The following is a 20,033-nucleotide window of genomic DNA, read 5'->3' on the forward strand; positions in this document are numbered from 1 at the left end:
GCTTCTCTGCTGAATTCTACCAAACATGTAAAGAAGAATTAATACTGATTTTACTGAAACTATTTCAAAAAATTGAAAAGAAAGGAATACTTGCAAGCCCATTCTATGATGTCAGCCTTATTATGATATGAAAACCAGAAAAGGACACAATAAAAAAAAAGAAAACTACAGACAAATATCCCTTATGAGTGTAGAGGCAAAAATCTGCAACAAAATACTGACAAACTAAATTCAACGACATATTGAAAAGATCATTCACAATGATCAAGTGGGATTCATCCCAAGAATCACCCCAAGAATAGTTCAACATACGCAAATTAACCAATGTGATACATCATATCAACAGAACAAAGGATAAGAACCACATGATAATTTCAATTGCTGCTGAAAAAAACATTTCATAAAATTCAACATCCCTTCTTCATAAAAACTCTCAAAAAACTGGGCATAGAAGAAATTCAACACGATAAAATCCATATATGACAGACCCACAGGGAGTATGATACTGAATGGGAAAGAAGGGAAAGCCTTTCCTCTAAGACGTGGAACAAGACAAGGATGCCCATTCTCACCACTGATATTCATTTATAACATAGTACTAGAGGTTCTAGCTAGAGCAATCAGACAAGAGAAAGAAATAAAGGGCATCCAAATTGGAAAGGGAGAAATAAAATTATCCTTGTTTGCAAATGATATGATCTTATATCTAGAGAAGCCTAAAGACTCCACACAAAAAAACGATTAGAACTGATAAACAAATTCAGTAAAGTTGCAGGATACAAAATTGACATACAAAATCAGTAGCATTTCTATGTCAACAGTAAACAATCTGAAAAAGAAAGCAAAAAGTAACCCCGTTTATGATAGCTACAAATAAAAGAAAATATCTAGGAATAAACTTAATCAAAGAAGTGAAAGATGTCTACAATGAAAACTGTAAAACATTGATAAAAGAACTGAAGAGGAGGCTGGGCGCGGTGGCTCACGCCTGTAATCCTAGCACTCTGGGAGGCCGAGGTGGGTGGATCGCTCAAGGTCAGGAGTTCGGGACCATCCTGAACAAGAGCGAGATCCCGTCTCTACTAAAAAATAGAAAGAAATGATCTGGACAACTAAAAATATACATATAGAAAAAATTAGCCGGGCATGGTGGCGCATGCCTGTAATCCCAGCTATTCGGGAGGCTGAGGCAGGATGATTGCTTGAGCCCAGGAGTTTGAGGTTGCCATGAGCTAGGCTGATGCCACGGCACTCTAGCCTGGGCAACAGAGCCAGACTCTGTCTCAAAAAAAAAAAAAAAAAAGAACTGAAGAGGACATACAAAAAAAGGAAAGATATTCCATGGTCATGGATTAGAAGAATTAATATTGTTAAAATGTCCATACTATCCAAAGCAATCTACAGATTCAATGTAATCCCCATAAAAATACTAATGCCATTCTTCACAGAAATAGAAAAAATAATCCTAAAATTTATATGGAACCACAAAAGACCCAGAATAGCCAAAGCCATCTTGAACAAAATGAACAAAGCTGGAGGCATCACATTACCTGACTTCAAATTATACTACAGAGCCGTAGTAACCAAAACAGCATGGTACTGGCATAAAAAACAGACACATAGACCAATGGAACAGAATAGAGGACTCAGAAATATATCCACACATCTATAGTGAACTTATCTTTCACAAAGGAGCCAAGAACATACAGTGGGGAAAAGACAGTCTCTTCAGTAAATAATGCTGGGAAAACTGGATATCCATATGCAGAAGAATGAAACTACATCCTTACCTCTTGCCACAAACAAAAATCAAGTCAAAATGGATTAAAGACATATATCTAAGACCTGAAACTATGAAACTACTGAAAGAAAACATTGGAGAAATGCTTCAGGACATTGGTCTGGACAAAGACTTTTTCAGTAAGACCTCAAAAGCACAAACAACAAAAATAGGCAAATGGCATTACATCAAGCTAAAAAGCTTCCGCACAGCAAAGGAAATAAGAGAGGGAAGAGACAACCTACAAAATGGGAGAAAATATTTGCAAACTACCCATCCAAGAAGGGATTAATAACCAAATATACAGGGAATTCAAACCACTCAATAGCAAAAAACAAATAATTCAGTTCAGAAATGGGCAAATGATCTGAATAAATATTTCTCAAAAAAAGTCATAAAAATGGTCAAAAAGTATATTAAAAAATGTTCAACATCACTAGTTATAAAGGAAATGCAAATCAAAGTCACAATGAGATATAATCTCATCCTAATTAAAATGGTTATTATCAAAAACAAAAATAACAGATGCTGACAAGGATGCAGAGAGACTGGAACACTAGTACACTGTTAGTGGGAATATAAATTAGTACAATCGCTATAGAAAACAGTATGGAATTTTCTCAAAAAACTAAAAGGAGATCTACCACGTGATCCAGCAATTCCCCTGCTAGGTATATATCCAAAAAAAAGGAATTCAATATATTGAAGAGATGTCCCATGTTTATTGAAGCACTATTACAATAGCCAAGTTATGAAATCATCCTGTGTTCATCAATGAATGAATGAATAAAGAAAATGTGGTACAGACATGCAATGGAATACTATTTAGCCATAAAAAGAATGAAATCCTGTCATTTGCAGCAATATAAATGGAACTGGAGGTCATTATATTAAATGAAATAAGTCAGGCATAGAAAGACAAATATCTCATGTTCTCATTCACATGTGGGAGCTACAAAAGTTGATCTCATGGAGACAGCCAGTAGAATGATAGTTACCAGAAGCTGTGAAGGGGAGACAAGGGATGGAGAGGGTGATTAATGGGCACAGAAATGCAGGTAGGTAGAAAGAATAAGTCTTAGTGTTCAAGAGCACAGTAGGGTGATGATAGTTTTAAAAAAATAACTTACTGTATATTTCAAAATAACTAGAAGATTTGGAATGTTCCCATCACAAGAAATGATAAATGTTTGAGGTGATGGATGTTCCATTTACCCTGATTTTATCATTACACACTGTATGCATACATCCAAATATCACATATACCCCATAAATGTGTAAAATTATTATGAATCAATTTTCAAATCTCTATTTAGAGGCATTTCAAAAATAGTTGAACATTACTTGAGAAGGATAATGTTAATTCCTTGTTAGCTTTAAATTTATCTAACAGTTGCTGCTAGGTTTTTTGCACTCGCATTGTGTCTTTAATCTCCACAATTATCTTTTAATATTGGCATTATATATCCCATTTTATAGTTAAATGAGCCGGTATTCAGAAAGGTGGAGCAGCTCACCCAAGGGCACACAGCTACTAAAGGGTGAAGCCATGATCTAGGTCACCCCCATCCTGAGCCCAGAGCTCTTTTAATTAGTCAGCGTGCATCTTAGGTATAGATTAGCTTACCATTTCATTAGCAGAGAGCAGAGACAGAATAGAGAGGGACCAGAATTAATAAGCTCTTACTGGGGAGGACAGGGTCAGCAAAAAGTCTGGGAATGGAAGAGCGCCGTAGACAACCCTGGACAGCCGGGAGCAAAGAGAGGGCAGCATAGACCTGGACTTCAGAAAGAGGAGAAAGCCAAAGACAAGAGGCACCTTGGTGATAGTGCCAGCTTTTACAGGATTTTCCATCACCCTGGTCTTTATTTTTATTTTTTTCTGATTAATGAACTTGCTGTGAATGAAATGGTTGATCTCAATGCAGGTCAAAAAATATTCAAGAAGCACATTCGTACTGAACAAGCCGGAACCACAAGTGCAACGTCTGGGGATCCTAAGCCGTCAGCCTCCTGTGGCAGAGAGGAAGGCTGTGGTTTGAATCTGAGCTCTCTGAGTGAAGTAAGTAACAAAGTACGTTAAGGAGGGAATCTCATTCTCAAGAGCAGATTTTGAGGCAATCAAAATTGGAGTGTCTGACGGCAGGGATCCTGTAGGGACATTGTAGAGGGTGTGACTAGACCATGGTACAGGTAGGGCCAAGCCTTTCGGCAAGTTGTTCAGAGATCCTAAGTCATTTGCACTCAGTACTCAATGAACAAAGGCAGCCCTGTCAGATGCAATGATACCAGCTAGTCCGAGGGACGCCTGTGCCACCTCAGCGACAGGGAGGGAGGTTTTGTTTTGTGGTGTAAGCACACATGCACTTTGTTTCAGCATCGGTTGGCAAAAATTATTTCCTGATTTCTGTGTTCTTCTTTTGATCTTGCACAGTAAGAACTCACCCTTCAAGTGTGAAATTGTTTCTATTTATTAAAAACCTGCTATGTGTTTGGTATGACCATGTAGATTGTCTCTCATCTCCCTTTTCCAGTTGAAGAATCTCACCTCTGGAACTAGGAAGGGACTTGCTCAGTGCCACACAGCTGGGTCAGTGCCGCACACTGTGGCCAGCCCTGCAGCCTGAGCACACCTGGCCGTTTCAGGCTCACCATCCTTGGGATGGCTGTGGGTGGAACTGCCTGGCCACATACACACGATGGAGGGCATAGAACTTGCACACAGCCTTACACCAAGAAATTCCTCTCACCGTAAGAGATTCCCAACCTGTTCACAGCCATTCATCTAGACCAGGAGAGTCTCAGGAGGCCCAGAGCCTGTGCTAAACTCTCTTCCAGAAGCCCTCAGAAGATTCCTCATCAATCTCTGGGTTAGACAAACTAGACCGTGCACTTCTGGAATGCTGCACGGCACCTAGAAGGTGTTTCATAAATGCTGCCTCTTCCTGTCCACGCCATTTCCCATGTATTACATCCTGGCCTGCAACTGCCACGGGTGTCTTAAAATTCTCTTAAAGCTGATTTGGAGTGCAAGTTTCATCACACTCTCACCAAGCTTTGATTTACTAAATACTTACTTCTTGTACTTTGGATACATCATTTATGTGAGTCCCTCCAGCAGCTCTCTGAGGCAGATATCACCATTATCCCAATATAAATGAAGAACTGAAGGGAGAAAGGTTACATCACTGGCCTAATATACTACTCAGAAATAAACGATAGATACAAGGTTTCAATATGGGCCTTTCTGTCCTCGCAATCTGTTCTTAATCAGTCCATTATGCTGCCTCCCCAGGAAGTCTCTGGAAATTCTCTGGACCACACCCCTGTGGTGGTCCTAGTGACCTCTAAAACTTCCCTCGATTACAGGGTCAGGGACCTTAAGCAGCAGCACCTCAGCCTCAGAGGAGGTCACAGGGGACCACAGGTGACCAAGGACACCCAAAGATATCCACGGCATTCATGGCCCAACCTGTTCTGGGGACATAATTAGGGAAACACCGATTTGTGCTAGGTTTGGGAATTTCAGCCCCATTGGCATTTGTAAGATGAATACCTACACAAAAACTCTTCAAACCATAAAAATTGGTATTTCCTACACCCTAGAAAGGATATAACTTTAAAATTCTACCTGCTACTTAAAATGCTATTTTTTAAAAAATTGTTACCTGTTTAAATAAGCTCCATAATATTTCAAAGTTTGCAATTAGCTTTCCTCAGAGCCTAAGCAGAGAGAAAAAGAACCGCATGACTCCCCACACTTATCTAGGCTGTAGTTCTTTGGCCCCGTCTTCTTATCTCGTCTGAGATGGCATATGACTTGGCTGTATCCTATTTTAGAACAAAGCATTGTAGGTCTTTCTTTATCTAGGAGCTGGTTCGGATTAATTTTTTTTCCAGAAAAACAGTGCTCAATTCTCATCTTCAAAGCAGAAAATCAGTCTCTGCACAATGAACAAATCATCCACAGGCAGGAAATATAAACACACTTTGAAATTCTGTAGAAAAAAGATGCATCACACACAGCCAAGTAAATATGAATTGGCTGATTCTAACTCATCTTTTTTCTCATTAGATCTAAAATCCAGCCTTGCCGACTGCTCATTATTTTCTGCACGGCTCATTTTCTACACACCACATGAAAGGCCTTGAGAACACTTGACCCTTCAAGGAATAATCCAGCTTCTCCAGAGAAAAGATGCTACTTGACCAGAATATTCTTTAACAACAAAATAAAGAGCCCATATAAAGCTGTTTAAAACAAAGCTATATAACTTCTGAATGTAACAAGTTATAATTTCTACAATATGTAGGTGCTGCTGGTCAAATTGCTAAAGGGTTGTGTGTTTACAGTTAAGTTTTTGTTTTTTTTTTTTTCTGCTTCAGTTCTAGTTTTAATTTAGCTTTGTTTTGCAAGAATGAAAGGGGAAGGGCCTCCTAACCAACCCAACAGAACAGTTCCGGCGAGCCTCAAAGCTTGTGGTTTACGGTCACTGATTTCAGGCAGCGTAGAATAAAGTGCCTGTTGCTGTCACCGTGCAGCCTAGGTTTTTCTTTTTCCTGCAGGTTTTGGCTCAGAAGAACTGCACACCAGGGAGTCCCTCCAGTTCTTCCCAGACTCTGCCCCGTGTGGCTCTCTCAGGGGTCCCACAATTGCGAGCTGTGGGTCTGTGAGTGTGAGTGTTTTTATTCGTGTCACACTTATTGAAGAGCGTGTATGTGAGAGTGTGGGGTGTATGTGCCAGAGAGAGGAAGGGAAGGGCAGAGAGACCGACTGACTCTGTGGCCTCAGTTCGAGCATTCCTTAGCCGGCAGCTTCTGGAGCCAGGAGATCTCCCGTGGTGCACAGCTCAGAGATGAAGCTCCCCTGGAAAATCCTTATGGCCGCTCCTCTATTCTTCCTCTTGCCCCTGCACTCCTCAGCTTCTCCAGCCTACCGCGACCAGCTGGGCACCACCCACTCCAACGGCCACACCTGCGTAGGTACGTAAATATTTTTACATATTTGATGTATATGTAACAATGGGGTCCAATACTTTTTCTGCTTAATAAATCCACCTGTTTAACGACATCCCTAGTTGTAAGATTCCAAGTAAAGTGCCAGTAACCTCACTGACATAGAAAAATGTTGAGTCTAAGAGTAAGCATTCACACTGCATACAGCTGCTAGTTTGAATTAGTCGTAAAAGTCTTCCACCTCATTGGTGATTGCAATGTTTTCCTCTTGTATGGGCAACAGTAACAGCCTGAAATTCTTACTCCTTCTCCCAGGCTTTGTTTGACCTCACACGGACATATCTGAGTTTGAATCGCTGCCCTCTTCCCCCCTTTCTCTCCCATCCTTTACTGGCTGTGAAACCTTGAGCAGCTTACTTAACCCTCTCCACACCTCTGTGTCCTTATTGGTGAGCAGAGGCTAATAATACCCACCTCACAGGGATACCTTGAATATCGTGATCGTGCATGTAAATTTATGGTATTTGCACACAGTAAGGACTCAACAATGTGAAAATTGTGATCGTGCATGTAAATTCTTGGTATTTGCACACAGTAAGGACTCAACCATCTTAGCTTTCTTCTTTCTCTCACGGAGTCCAGACTTGGAGATCATTCAGAATCTTTGAACACTGACTGAGCTATGGCTCCTTGACTTATCTTTTATTGAAATGTTTTGTTTCTGTGGGTTTTGTTTGTTTGTTTGTTTGTGGGGTTTTTTTGCATTGTTTTTTTTTTTGGTTTTTTTTTTTTTGAGAGTAGGAAGTAGGGTAAGATCTTTGATATTCACATTGTAGCTGCAGCTTCCATAACAGTGATGGGCATTTAGAAGGAACAGTCCATGGAGCCACATAAACTCAGAACTCTGAGTAGCAATTGTGCAATGAGCAGACCTCGAAATAGATCCCTAGCTTGAGAAGCCAGAAGAAGAACCCTAGGGTAAGTATGGTGGCCATAGAAAATTAGAAGGAGGTGTTGAGGGTATTCCAGGATGGGGTTCTTCTGGTTATCTATTGTTATATAGCAAATTAAAATAATAACCATTCTGTTCTATCATGATTTTGTGGATCAGGAATTTGTTGAGATCCTAGCTGGTGATTCTTCTTTCTGTGTGAGGGTGACGGTGGTCACTAGGTGGTATTCAGATGGTGTATCGATGCATCTGGGACCGTCCAAGGCAGCTTCACTCACGTGCTTGGCAATTTGGGGGCAGAGAATGGGTAGAAGGTTGGCTTGTCAGGGAGCATCCATCAGGGTGCCTACGTGTGGCGGTCTCAGGGAGTAGGCCTTCTTGCCTGGCAGCTCAGGAATCCCAGAGAGAGAATTCTAAAAGACAGGCTCGGGAAAGTGACACAGCCTCACTTCTGTCATCTTCTATTGCTCAAAGCATTCACAGGTCCCTCCTCCCAGACTCAAGGGAGAGGAGATAGATCCCTCATTTTGGTGGGGAGTGTCATCTCTACTAGCTACAGGGGTTCACTTTGGTTGCCCACACAAGTGTTCCATGGCCCAAGAGCTTGGGGAGTGTGTTGCTGATTAGGTTTGAGGATGATGTAGCATCCATTTCCCCAGCAACTCATGGCTTCTGTCTAACTCTGCTGGGTGTCTTACTCACCTGTCGTCATCATAACAAGAAAGGTGGGTGCAAGAGGAGTCCGTTCATGTGATTGACATTGACTGAGCACTGACTACCTGATGAGACGGCTGCTAAAGGTTGTCCACGCTGGTGTCTTACTGTCTGAAGTTGGCTCCTTGGGGAAACAGCCTCAGAAAATTGTGTGCAGGGGAGTTTATTGAGCAGTGTTCTTGAGGAAAAGACTAGTAAGAGAGGAAGGCAGCAGGGGGTAGGGAGAGGAGGAGGATTGAGCTGCAGCTACACACACACAAAAGGCCTTGTCAATTCCACTGAGAGCTCTGGGGCTGAAATGATGCTCCAGAGTTGTTCTGAAGTGAGTTCAGGTCTTGGAACCCCTCACTGAACAGTCACCGGATGCAAACTAACCCCCAGGGAGATGCCATAACTTTGACTGAGATATCTCCCTTCGGTGGAGGAAATTCCTGGCAAGGGACTCCAACATGGCATGATCCTTCAGAAAAACACTTCCTGCAGCTGGGGGAGCAAGTGTCTCCTGAAAGGTGGTCCTGGGGTACACTTCCTGACAGAGCCGAAATGTGGGAAGTGTCTCAGACATAGTGAAGTAGGCTCACTCGCAGCTGGTGGCAAGAGGAAAAACTTCGTGGAGGAAGGAGAGAAGGAATTGTTGGTTGGGCTTCTGCTAACTTTACATTTGCTGTTAACACCCTTACAACTTTCTGACGTAGAGCAGGATTATATGCCCTCACACTCACCACAGAAAGGCATGCGCCAAACATTCCCATGCATTCACTCCTCACCCGGTCACTGTATGTCAGGCCCTGCGCTCTGAGCCAGGGATACAAAAATGAAGAAGAAGAAGAATTTTTAAAATACCTATCTTATGAAAATTTGTTGTCCAGTGTAGAGGAAAATGAGAATCTGGAGCCTTATAAAGATTACAGTTCTTTAAAATGAATGATGGACCAGGCACTTAGTGCATCCATAGTACCCCACTTCTCTGGAACCTCGTGAACCTCAGTGTCCGTGGTGGAGCCAGTGAACAGCCACGGGGCACAGGTGCAGACAGCTGCTGACAGTGTGCTAGCAAAGTCACCAGAGGAAGGTGAAACTAAAACCTGGGTGGAAGGGAGAAGAATGTGTTAAGACTTCAGAGTTTTAGAAATGTTTCTACCCTAATGTTGCCAGTCAAAGAAGGAAGCTTCAGTTATCTCAAAGATTCCATTGCAGGCCGGGCGCGGTGGCTCACGCCTGTAATCCTAGCACTCTGGGAAGCTGAGGCGGGCAGATTGTTTGAGCTCAGGAGTTCGAAACCAGCCTGAGCAAGAGCAAGACCCCATCTCTACTAAAAATAGAAAGAAATGATCTGGACAACTAAAACTATATAGAAAAAACTAGCCGGGCATGGTGGCTCATGCCTGTAGTCCCAGATACTCGGGAGGCGGAGGCAGAAAGATCGCTTGAGCCCAGGAGTTTGAGGTTGCCGTGAGCTAGGCTGACGCCACGGCACTCTAGCCAGGCAACACAGTGAGACTCTGTCTCAAAAAAAAAAAAAAAAAAAAAAAGATTCCATTGCAGACACCTCCTTTCTGAAAGATCCCGGGCAACGGAAACCTTTCTGAGCAAAAGCTGACTAGGCAGTTGGATTTCCAATCATCCCAATGGAGCAATAATTCATCTTTGTTAGTTGTTTTTTAATTGCCCTTCTACTATAAAGTCTTACCTTGATCATTAAAGTATATGCTTGCCTTGATTGATTTATAAGATCATAATAAAATAAAATATTTATATCACCTTCCCGACACATGGAAGTGGTTTTTCTTTCTTATTTTTCACTGAGTTCAATTTAATTAATTAGGTTCCATCTATTTTTATGAAGATGAGCATTTAGTAATTATTTATATCTTATTCATAAAATTTGTTTTCCTACTATGGCCATTCTACAGCTCTGTGACACCTCTCCACGGGGGAGGTTGCCTTCCATCTTTTCTCTGAGTTGAATCTGGACTGATTGGAGTGATACTTGGGGAAAGTAACCATATCAGAGTGTTCTTCAGCCATACAAATTACATTTGTTAATTGCTAACATTTACTGTGTGATAAACTGTCTTCCAAAAGGTTGACATGTATTAACTCATTTAATCATTAAATGACCTTATGGAGTATGTAGTATCGTTATCCTCATTAGGTAGGTGACAAAACTGTGATGGAAATAAATAACTTGTTCAAGGTTACACAGCTAGTTAAGACTTGGCATATTCCTCACTGTATTTGTGATTATGTTGTTTTTGAATTTTGTACCCCATTTTGTATTACAGCTTTATTGAGATATAATTCACATACCATAAAGTTCACCCTTTTTAAGTATAAAAGTGGCTTTAAGGATATTCCTGAGTTGTGCATTGATCACCAGTATCTAATTCCAGAACATTTCATCACCTGCTCCACAAAAATCCCATGCTCATTGGTAGTCATTCCCAATTTCCTTCTCTCCACAGCCCCTGGAAATCACTAATCTTCTTTCTGTCTATATGGACATTTCATATAAGTAGAATAATATATGTGGCCTTCTGCTACAGGCTTCTTTCACTTAGTATAATGTTTTCAAAGTTCATCCATATTGTAGTGTGTGTCAACCTCATTTCTTCTCGTGGCTAAATAATATTCCATTATATGAATATACTCCATTTTGTTTATCTATTCATTGTGGTTTTTTGAGGCGAGAGTTTTGCTGTGTTGCCTAGTCTTATCTCAAACTCCTGGGCTCTAGCAATCCTTCTGCCTCAGCCTCCAGAGTAACTGTGATTACAGGTGTGCACCACCATGCCCTGCTATCTGTTCATTGTTGATGGACATTTGAATTGTTTTCACTTCTTGGCTATTAGGAATAATTCTGCTATGAATGTTCATGCACATGTTTTTGTGTGGACATGTGTTTTTATTTCTCTTGGGTGTACACCTAGGAGTGGAATTTCTGGGACATATGGTAACTCCATGTTTAACATTTTGAGGAACAGCCAAACTATTTTCCAGGGAAGCTGCTCCATTTTACATTTTCATCAGCAGTGTATAAGGGCTATAATTTCTCCACATTCTCACCAACACTTGTTATCATCCATCTTTTGCTTATAGCCATCATGGTGGGTGTGGAGTGAGATCGCATTGTGGGTTTGATTTGTATTTCCCAAATGATGACATTGAACAACTTTGCTTGCACTTATTGGCCATTTGCTTTGCTTTTTTTATTTTTGCTAATTTTTTCATTTTCTAGGCATTGGTAATTCATGCATGGTTTATACTGAAACATTTTACAAATCAGAATATATAGTGAAAAACTCCCATACTATTGTGAAATAAAAGAAAACTGCATATGCCAAAGGTAAAATAGGCATGGTGTATAACAAAATAATGATAAATGCCATTTTTACATTTTTTTGTTTATCTTCTCTGACAAAAATATCTATTCAAGTCTTTTGCCCATTTTTTTAATTGGGTTTATTTATCATTTTATTGTTGAATTGTAAAAGTTCTTTATATCTCATAGAGACAAGTCCCTTATCAAATGTATGATTTGCAAATATTTTCTCCCATTCCATGGGTTTTTCCCCCCACTTTCATGATGGTGTCCTTTAAAGAACAACATTTAGTAATTTTGATTAAGTCGAATTTATGTTTTCTTTTCTTTTGTCTTTTTGCTTTTAGTGTCATATCTAGGACTTATTTTTTTTTTAACTTATTATTGGTTTCCTCATTTCTTATGCCCATTCTTTTATCTTATTTCCAAGACCTGAGTCGCTAACCACCATTTCAGCAACCAGGAGTGAACCTCCTGAGCTTGCAAGTAACAGGAATTGCCTTGAACTAGCCTAAGCAAAAAACGGAGGAAACTTTCTCATGAGAATTTCAGGAATGAATTTTAGAATCAAAAGGCAGAAAGACAGGGCTAAAAAACAAGCCAGGAGCCAAAAATGATGGCTGACAGGACCCCAGGGAGTTCTCTCTTCTGGCCTCTCGATGCTGCCTCTATCTCTGTTCCTCCAGACTAGCTGGTTTAATGCTCTTGGCCCTTTGGCGGACTATTCGCTCCCACAGCCCTGAGTTTTCATGCAATAGTTCAGCCCACACAGACATGGGCTGTCCTTCTGGTTGCCAACTCCAGCTTCCCAGCAGTGGGAATCTGGGCTATGTCTTCAGAGCACTGAGTACGAAGCAGGTGGGAGTGAGGACAGCTCAAGGTACAGATATGGCTGCCAGGAATGTGGAGGAGGGAAGCTCTTGCAAAAGGGGGAGATTGTCGTGACTAGAGAGACACTCCAAAGGGAGCCACCACTGAAGTTACTGAGCTATTGAGCCCATATCCCCATCGCAAATAAACAGCCAGCTCCGGTCCTAAAGAGGAGCCCTCCGGTGGGGAACCAGCCAGTAGACCTGAGGACATGGTCTTGAATACATTCTCAAATCAGACCAGGGCTGTGGGAGGCCCCGACGTCTCCTTCCTCAATTTACCGTAACTGTTAGCACTGAACAAAACATCCCATTTGAACACTAGGTGAGCACTGGCTCAACTGTGCTAGAACACGCTGTGTCTCTCTCTGCCACTTCTCAAATGTTGTGGGATCAATAATAAGCCATGTTCATTTCTCCAAAACATCATTTTCTTTACATGGGTGATTTAGAAGGAAAGCAATCCTTATGTTTCTAAGTCATTGACATTTAAATTAATTCGTTGAATTTTGAGGGTTTTTTTAAAGCACTATTTGGTACTCAAGAAGCCTTTTAAAAGGGTAAAAAAGAAAAAAGAAACCACTTTTTTCCTCATTCACGTTTTGCTAAATAGATAAAATGCCTTCTGAGTTAGGTTATAACCCTCTCTCTCCACCTGCACACGCCACACAGAGTGGTCTGAGATGACTTCATAGTTTGAATGATAAAGAGACAGAGGTGGCCCTATGGTTTCAAGGCATTGTGAGTGATAAAATAGCTGTGTCACTGACAAAAATAGGAAAGATTTGGCCTGAGCCAGCAGAGAAGGTTGAAAATTTATTGTCACAATTTAGAGACACAGAAATTTTACTTTCTCTATTTCTCTATAACTGAACTTGTTCATGAAGACACCATTTCTGTTGATAGCAGAAAACACTTCATCTTGCCATTTGTGTTTAAATCTAGTCTCCTTCAGGTAACTCAGCTTCTCTTCCCTCCCTCCTCTCTGAGGGTTGAGCCCAGTTCTCAGGGAGGGCTTACACATTAACCTGACGCCCACAGTTCTTGGCTTCGGGGGTGGGCCTCTGTCCTCAGCCCTCAGAGCTCACGTAGCTGAAGCTTCATGGCTGGTGAAATTCTGGGTCTTGGCTCAGCAGAGCAAGGGATAGTTGCCCCTGCATCCATCCACCCTGCACATCCTGCCCTGGCAGGCCCTGCAGATACTCAAAGTTTAGCCTGACTGCCCCTGGTCCCCTGGACACAGCTGCTGTTCTCTGCACTTGCCCTTCACCGTGGCAATGCCCATACCCTTAATCCCCTACCTTTATTTTAAAATTATCATTGAATTTAACCCCAATTTTAGCACAAATGGTATGTTTCTTTTTTTTTTATTTCAGCATATTATGGGGGTACAGATGTTTAGGTTATGTATGTTGCCCTTGCCCTGCCCCCAAGTCCGAACTTGAAGTGTGTCCATCCCCCAGATGGTGCGCATCGCACTCGTTGTGTGCATATACCCATCCCCTTCTCCCCCTGCCCCCTCCCAATGGTAGGTTTCTGATCATCTGAATTATCCAAATATTCCCCACCCTGTCTGCCTTTCTTTTTCCTGGATCGTTCTGGGCCCATAACCCTGAAGAAAAAGACCACAAAGACACTGTGGACAGGGTCCACAACTTTGGGGAAAGGTTGCACAGTGAGAAAAACCCAAAGAATCTAAATGACAGCATGCTGTTCTTCAGAAAGAAAGCGGATGTTTTTTTCTTTTTGTAAATATACTATGGGGAAGTACACAAAGCATCTTTAAATATCTTACAGGAAAGAGGAGAAAAGAGGAAGTTGCAAAGCATTAAACCGAGTAAAATCCCCATCAAGTTATAACATGCCCGTCTCTCTATTGATATCGGTATCTTTGTAGACAGAATGAACACCAGAATGTTAATAGTGCTTATATAGTTATCTCTGAATGGTGAGGTTGTATGATTTGTATTATATTTTTGGTGCCTTTCTGAATTTTCCACATTTTTGAGGTGAGCTCATGGAAGAAATAGTAAGGCCTGGAACTCAGAGCGGCAGAGCATGGGCTCTGAGTCAGACGGCCTGGCTTTGAATTTTGCTCTGCCACTCTGGACAAATGTGACCTTGGGGACATGGCTTCACCCTCTGTACTCACTTCCCTCATCTGCAAGATGAGAATTACAGAGGGCAGTGTGTACGGCTAAACAAGTAAATACACTCAGAGAACTTAGAGCTGTGCTTGGTACATAGGAAGCACTCAAAATGGTTGTGATTATCCACTCTTTTGGAAATCAGGAAAGAAATATATTGAAATTGTGCTCTAGAAGTCCTGAAATTAAACCTATTATACAGCTGAGTCCTGAGTAACTGAATAATTTCACACCAATCTATATCTTATGTAGATACAAATTCTCAACTCTTGGGTATCTTCAGGGAAGATTCATTTATAAAGAAAGATTTCACAGTGTATTAGCTTTCTATTGCCGTGGCGTAAATTGCAACACACTTATCAGCTTAAATCAATGCAAATTTATTATCTCACAGTTTCTGCACATCAGCAATCTGGACGTAACATAATTGGGTTCTGTGCTCAGAGTTTTACAAGGCGGCAGTCAAGATGTTGGCCAGGGCTGCAATGTGATTTGAGACTCAGGGCCTCTTACAAGTTCGTTAGTTGTTGGCAAAATTTAGCCCCTGGCAGTTTCAGGAGTGAAGTCCCATTTGTTTGCTAGGTGTCACCTAGGGACCACTCTCAATAACTAGAGGCTGGCCCTCTTCAAGAGAAGTTAGCAACATAGCTATTTCTTTCTTATTCAAGAGCAGCTGGATAAAATGCTGTATTTAAAGGGCTTCCCTGATTATGCCCAGTCCCCCTAGAAAAATCTTGATTAATTCAAAGTAAACCGATTAGTGTCTTTAATTACATATGTAAATCCCATCTCTCATTGTCATATAATAGAATATAATCATGGAAGTGAAATCCAATCATATTCACAGGTTCTGTTTGTGTGTACACCAGGAAGCAAAAGTCTTAAAATTCTGCTTACCACACATAGAAATGATTTTAAAAGACCAAACAAAGGCCTTCAAACAAAGCACCCAGATAATTTTACAAAAGAGAGTTTATGTGGCTTAGTTCCCATGTGATTCACCAAATAGACATGAATCCATAATGGAAATTAATGGAAGAAGAATAAGTTGGAGACTGAACAAGTTTCTTGTTTTGGGTTTATGTTTTTGGTGTGAATTTTGGTTTGGTTTTGGTTTTTTACATGCAAGCTTTTCCTCATAGACTTCACACTCTGAGAATTTGGAAAGAAAACAAATCACCTTTTTACTCATAAGCTAGTAGTCTTTCATTGTTAGGAAAGAGGAAACTATCTGAATCATGCTCTGGACAAAATCTATTTTTTAAAATGACTCCCACAATTTAACAAAATGTGAATGCAAATTGGAGTAAACTAACTTGCCCTTTATTTTATTAAACCTAAAACTCCAGGTTGCTTCAGATAAAAATAAATATAAGAGAATTCTGATTATGATGGCATGAAGGGGTTGGAGATTCCTCTGTGCAAAAAACCAAATATAAAACTGGAAAAGTTGTCACAAGCATTTTAGGGCACTGGAAATCACCAATGGCATAGAAGTGAGAAATATTTTTCTTGAAAAATTGCTTGACCTTTAGGAAAAACAGAGAGACTCTGTGCCTTCTTGCCCGGGGCTGCTCTATCTACCCTGCTCTCTGCTTGGTTAGAGAGATTAGTAGTTTTATCACTGTGGAACTGGCTGCAAAAACCAGTGAGTCTACTGTTAACGTGATAGATGATTCCACCAGGGTTCAAAGAGCCATGTCATTCCTGGCTAAAAGTGATGGACTCAGTTGGGAATTAACAAGGAGAACCTGCAACTTTGCTAGCCCAAGGTTTTGGTCCCAGCCGGAGCAATGGCGATCGGCCAGAAGTTTAGCAGAGAGATCCTGGAAATGATCTGGAGAAGAGCATCATAGCAGGGCTGAGATAAGCTGTCCACATATCTGTGTAGGGGAGACCTGAAAGACACCCAGAAAAAGGTAAAAGCCCAGGGAGACTTGAGAACTGGCTGCAACTTTGAATGTATTCCCTAACCCACACATGGATCAATCAACAGAGGGTAGAAGCCTTACAAGCATGTGTTTCAACACAACCATGCACAAATCTAAGCTATGTAGACACAAGAGTGGTCCACAGAAAGCCAGGATAAAAAATGAGTGGAGAATCAGAGACTCTACACTCTGGGGGAAAGAGATCTGCAGTTGAAGCCAGGAAAGTTATTACACTGGAAAAGAAGAGCCAATAATCCTCAGAAGATAAAACAGAATCTAGAGTTATTAAATATGTTATTTAAAATATCAAGTTTTCAATAAAAAAAGTTTGTAGACATGCAAAGAAACAGAAAATAGACACCCATACTTGGGTGGGGGAATCAGTCAATAGAAATGGACTCTGAATGGATCTAGCAGATGAAGGCTTCAAATTACAATTATGAGTATATACAAAGAATGGAAGAAAACCATAGTAAAAGAATTAAAGGAAAATATGGCAATATTCAGCCAATAAAATTTCAGTAGACATATAAAATTATAATAAAGATCCAAATGTGAATTCTAGACTTGAAGGAACAATAATTGAAATGAAAATTCACCAGATAGACTCAACGGAAGATTTGAGTTCAAAGAAGAAAGAATCAGTGAACTTGAAAATAAATCAATAGAAAGTGTCTAGACCAAAGAATAGAGAAAACAAAGCTTGAAGAAAAGTGAGCAGAGCCTCAGAAATGTATACATTATCCAGCATCTCAACATTTATGAAATGGAAGTTCTAAAAGAAGAGGAAAGAGAGAAAGGGGAAGGAAAAAATGGTCAACACCTTTTCAAAATTGAGGAAAAATATTAACCTATAGATCCAAGAATTTCAAAAATCTCCAAGTACAAAAAGAGGAGAAAACCTTGACACCTCATAGTCAAACTTCTGAAAATCAAATACAACATGAAAATCTTGAAAGCAGCAACAGAAGCATGACTTATTATTTACAAGAAAACAATAATATGACTAATGGCTGATCTCTCATAAGAAGATATTAAAATGACATACAGACATACCTTGTTTTATGAAGCTTTGCCTTATTGCATTTTGCAGAGATCGTGTTTTTTACAAATGGAAGAGTTCTGGCAACCCCGCATTAAGCAAGTCTGTTGGTGCCATTTTCAAACAGCATGTGCTTACTTCATGTCTCTATGTCACATTTTGGTAATTCTCACAATATTTCAATCTTTTTCATTGTTATTATATCTGTTATGGTTATTTGTGATCAGTGAGCCCTGATGTTACTATTGTAATTGTTTTAGGGCACCATGAACTGTACCCATATAAGATGATGAGCTTAATCAATAAATATTGTGTGTGTGCTCTGACTGTTCCACTGACCATCCATTCCCCTGTTTCTCTCCTTCTCCTTGAGCCTCCCTATTCCCTGAGACACAACAATATTGAAATTAGGCCAGTTAATAACCCTACAATGGTCTCTAAATGTTCAAATGAAAGGAAGAGTCACATGTGTCTCACTTTAAAACAAAAGCTAGACATAATTAAACTCAGTGATAAAGCATGTCAAAAGCCAAAATAAGTCAAAAGCTAAGCCTCTTGTGCAAAACAGTTAGCCAAGGCATGAATGTAAAGGAAAAGTTCTATAAGGAAATTAAAATTGCTGCTTCAGGGAACATACAAATGGTAAGAAAGTGAAATAGCCTTATTGCTGATATGGAGAAAGTTTTAGTGGCCTGGATAGAAGATCAAACCCTTAAGACAAAGCTTATCTCAGAGGAAAACCCTAATTCTCTTCAGTTCTGTGAAGACTGAGAGGTGAGGAAGCTGCAGAATGAAAGTTTGCAGTTAGTAGAGGTTGGTCGGTTCATGACGTTTGAGGAAAAAAGCCATCTTCATATCATAAAGTGCAAGGTGAAGCAGCAAGTGCTGATATGGAAGCTACAGCAAATTATCCAGAAGACCTAACTAAGATCATGGATGAGGGGCTACACTAAACAATAGATAAGACAGCTTTCTCTTGGAAGAAGATGTCATCTAGGACTTTCATAGATAGAGAGAAGTCAATGCCTGGCTTCAAAGCTTCAAAGGACAGGCTGACTCTCTCGTTGGGGGCTAATGCAGCTGGTGACTTTAAGTGGAAGCCAATGCTCATATACTATTCCAAAAAGCCTAGGGCCCTTAAGAACTATGCTAAATCTACTCTGCCTGTGCTCTATAAATGAAACAAAAAAGCCTGGATGACAGCACATCTGTTTACAGCATGGTTTACTGTATTTTAAGCCCACTGTTGAGACACTGTGCAGAAAAAAAAGATTCCTTTTAAAATATTACTGCTCATTGACAAAGCACCTGGTCACCCAAGAGCTCTGATAGAGATATACAAGGAGATTAATGTTGTTTTCATGCCTGCTAACACAACATCCATTCTGAAGCCCATGGATTAAGGAGTAATTTCCACTTTAAAGTCTGATAAATTAAGAAACACATTTCATAAGGCTATAGCTACCAAAGACAGTGATTCCTCTGATGGATCACGGCAAAGTAAATTGGAAACCTGGAAAGGATTCACCATACTAGATATCACTAAGAACATTCATGATTCATAGGAGGAGGTCAAAATATGAACACTGACATAAGTTTGGAAGAAGTTAATTCCAACTCTCATGGATGATTTCAAGGGGTTCACAACTCCAGTGGAGGAAGTAATTGCAGATGTGGAGGAAATAGTAAGAGAACTACGATTAGAAGTGGAGCCTGAAGATGTGGCTGAATTGCTACAATCTCATGATAAAACTTGAATGGATGAGGAGTTGCTTCTTGTAGATGAGCAAAGAAAGCAGTTTCCTGAGATGGAATCTAATTCTGGTGAAGATGCTGTGAACAGTATTGAAATGACAATAAAGGATTTAGAATATTCCATAAACTTAGTTGATAAAGTAGCAGCAGGATTTGAGAAGATAGAGTTTTTAAAAAGATAAGATCCTTGGCTGGGCGCAGTGGCTCACGCCTGTAATCCTAGCTCTCTGGGAGGCTGAGGAGGGCGGATTGTTTGAGCTCAGGAATTCGAAACCAGCTCTGAGCAAGAGTGAGACCCTGTCTCCACTAAAAATAGAAAGAAATTAATTGGGCAACTAAAAATATATAGAAAAAATTAGCCAGGCATAGTGGCACATGCCTGTAGTCCCAGCTACTTGGAAGGATGAAGCAGGAGAATCGCTTGAGTCCAGGAGTTTGAGGTTGCTGTGAGCTAGGATGACGCCACGGCACTCTAGCCGGGGCAACACAGTGAGACTCTGTCTAAAAAAAAAAAAAAAAAGATAAGATCCAACTACATTCTGTCTGTTAGAGACACACTTTAGAT

The 20,033-nt window shown here is 40.5% G+C and overlaps 1 protein-coding gene across 3 annotated transcripts in view; it reads left to right on the plus strand.

Moving 5' to 3' along the window:
* The first annotated feature begins 6,297 nt into the window (after window positions 1–6,297).
* Window positions 6,298–20,033, plus strand: part of AOAH (acyloxyacyl hydrolase (neutrophil)) — a 220,309-nt gene continuing 206,573 nt past the window's right edge. For all 3 annotated transcript variants that reach the window (XM_012638764.1, XM_012638766.1, XM_012638767.1), the window contains exon 1: window positions 6,298–6,763. In XM_012638764.1, the coding sequence (XP_012494218.1) occupies window positions 6,637–6,763 (127 nt within the window). In that variant the 5' untranslated portion in view covers window positions 6,298–6,636. The remainder of the gene's footprint in view (window positions 6,764–20,033) is intronic.

Source organism: Propithecus coquereli, unplaced genomic scaffold, assembly GCF_000956105.1.
Source record: "Propithecus coquereli isolate 6110/MARCELLA unplaced genomic scaffold, Pcoq_1.0 Scaffold134, whole genome shotgun sequence".
NCBI lineage: Eukaryota > Metazoa > Chordata > Mammalia > Primates > Indriidae > Propithecus > Propithecus coquereli.